At 41.8% G+C, this 2,975-nt stretch overlaps 1 protein-coding gene across 1 annotated transcript; it reads left to right on the top strand.

Moving 5' to 3' along the window:
- Positions 1 to 221: 221 nt before the first annotated feature.
- On the top strand, positions 222 to 839 carry LOC308289798 (claudin-like protein ZF-A89; the record flags this gene model as incomplete). Its single annotated transcript, XM_080731550.1, has 1 exon — positions 222 to 839. The coding sequence occupies one exon, from the start codon at positions 222 to 224 to the stop codon at positions 837 to 839; it is 618 nt and encodes a 205-aa protein (XP_080587676.1).
- Between the last annotated feature and the right edge of the window lie 2,136 nt (positions 840 to 2,975).

Genomic DNA, 2,975 nt, shown 5'->3' with positions numbered 1-2,975 from the left:
GGTGGAGTGGGGTGACTGGCACGTCAGACACATGTGTGACAGTGCACCTGTGTGTTATGCATGCGTCAAGCCCCTCCTGAGTAAAGAATATAAAAGGCCCACTCCAATCTGACCCAAACATTTACGCTTCGGGATCTCTCAAGTGATTTGGAGACATACCAGCTTTCACATATTTTGGAACTCCTTTGGACGACACTACAAGAACCTTTTTTACTGAAGACATGGTGGCTGCTGGGCTTCAGATTGTGGGCGCTGCCCTGGGCATTATCGGCTGGGTTGGGGTCATCGTTGCCACTGTCCTGCCCCAGTGGAAGGTGACAGCTTTCATTGGGCAGAGTATCGTAACTGCCCAGAGCACATGGGAGGGCATCTGGATGACTTGTGTGACGCAGAGTACCGGACAGATGCAGTGCAAGGTCTATGACTCCATGCTGGCCCTCTCCCAGGACATGCAATCCGCCCGTGCCCTCATGGTTATCTCCCTCCTGACTGGCGTCGTGGCCATCCTATTGTCCATTGCCGGGGGTAAGTGCACGAACTGCGTGGAAAACGAGAGAACCAAATCCATTATCTGTGTGGCAGCTGGTGTGATGTTCATCATATCTGGTGTTCTGTGCCTCATCCCTGTGTGCTGGACCGCCAACACCATCATCAGTAACTTCTACAACACAATGATCTCCCAGAAGAGAGAGCTGGGTGCATCCCTTTTTATTGGCTGGGGGGCCTCTGGCCTCCTCATCGTGGCCGGTGCCCTCCTTTGCGCCAACTGCCCTAAACAGGACAGCTACGCTGCCAAGTACACGGCTCCCAGGACCGAAGGATCAAAGGACTATGTCTGAAAAAGATTTGTGTCAAAGGGAAAAGACTGAAAAAGACTGAGATGGACTTGTGCAGTGTGTTGGGTCAAATACCAGATGGCCCACCTTTATTCATTCAAAGTGTCACATACAATGTGATATCTGCAACATAGAAATATTAATATCACAATTTGACTATGTTGGCCCTCAGACAGATGGCTCGTCGTCAGTTGAATAGACGGTGCAACCCCACTGGGATTTAAAGACACCACACCCAAACCAGGGTGAAAATTAACCGCGTCTGAATGACTTTGTTACAGATAGAGTTACAAATAGCCTATGTATTCAAACAGGAAATTACTTTTCTTGTCAGCTTCAAAACATTTCAACTAAGCTCTTGTGTTTAAAGATATCATTTCATTGTAAAATATGTGTGTTGTGTGTAAACGCAAAAAATGTAAATACACTTTTTTACTTTAACTTGCTTCATGTGTTTTGTTATATCACACCCCAATGGATTGCTCATTACAACAAACTGATGAATACTGAGAACCTGGGGCTTTTCCATACATTTCAAGGATTTGAGCTGATGATTGTACATTTAACAAAAATAAAACATGCATAGTAACAAACTTGTATTTATTACTGAGCTGTCCAATAGTCACCCCAAGAATAACACATTACTCAAATTTTAGCCACCACAAAGCACAGTATTAATCAACCTTAAATATCTACATCTACTTATATATCTACTTATTTCAAAGAAGACAGTAAAATATTAAGTGCACTTTAATTAAGCTGTCTAGTATTGCTCTTAGTTTATGTGTACACAAAATGAATTAGGGAAGTATAAAGCAGTTTCTGTAAGTAGATTGACAGTTAAATGTTATTAAACTGTTAAACGTTAAGTCATTGAAAAGGTTCCTTTCTCTGTCATTACCTGTCTTTTACTGCCCCTTACAGTAAATTAAATAATGCCTCTAATAAACTCTACATTGTTACCACGACAATATTGTAAATTGTTTTGCAGTCTTTACTTTATTTAGTGTACTGTAGACTAGAGAGACAAGAAACCAAGGGCAGAGTTGGAGGGGAAAACAGGATCAGATTCAGAGCATTTGGTTTGTGCACTAACTGGTTGTGGTGGATTCCCAACTACCAGGCTACTATATAACGCTGACAACAGCTGCAATACCGCAGGGTGACCAAGTAGTGCTGTTGAGCAGCCTTGAACAATGCACACACACGCACGCACGCACGCACGCACGCACGCACGCACGCACGCACGCACGCACGCACGCACGCACGCACGCACGCACACACACACACACACACACACACACACACACACACACACACACACACACACACACATTTTAATGTAATACTAATTAGATTGAACTTTCACTAATAATTATGTTTGATGTACATTTAAATGTATTGACTCCAACACCTACTTTTTTTACTTTGTCTTAGATTGCACCAATTAAACAAAAATGATAAGACACTCAAAAATTAAACACAAATCCAATCAAAATACATTTTTTTCCAGTCTCCTGTTCAAGATTAATATATTCAACTTAAATGTAAATGAAATAATCAAGTCTAATGTTAGTTTGTTTGTCCTTACTCTATTAACTTGTCTCCTTTGCATGTCATATCTATTTGTATTATATGTTGTTTTAACTGACTTTGGGAATGCTCCAGATTCTGGTCAAGCTCTGTTACATGTGCCAAGGCAGAAATTCCACAAAGCATTTATAAAGGGTGAGAACTACACCACCCAGTGATCTGAGATAATGTGTACCGATGTTGGACAAAATCTGTAGGAATAATGTCAAGAAATGTGTTTTGCTAAAATTGTCCTCCTAAAGTGTTTCCTTCATTAATGAAGGAAACAAACACATATAATAAAAACAGATTTATTTCTGTTGTCTCTGACCTTGGGGCTGTTTTCTGGTATAGGTCAGCAGTACTGGAGGTCACGGAGCCTCTGTTTGTGTGTAAACAATCCCAGCTGAGGCTTGCTTATGGTATCACCTACCCTCATGTCTGAGTCCCCTCCTCTCACAGCTCAAATCTATAAAAGCTGGACACTATTCTGGACGTTATTCAGCCTACTTTTTTCTGGGACCTCTTTGTTTTTATGGGAGTGTGTGAGGAAAGAAGGCAGACAAG

The sequence above is a fragment of the Nannobrachium achirus genome (assembly GCF_963921795.1).
Source record: "Nannobrachium achirus genome assembly, chromosome: 8".
Taxonomy (NCBI): Eukaryota; Metazoa; Chordata; class Actinopteri; order Myctophiformes; family Myctophidae; genus Nannobrachium; species Nannobrachium achirus.
The sequence above is the reverse complement of the archived record's forward strand: the minus strand, read 5'-3'. Positions and strand labels throughout refer to the sequence as shown.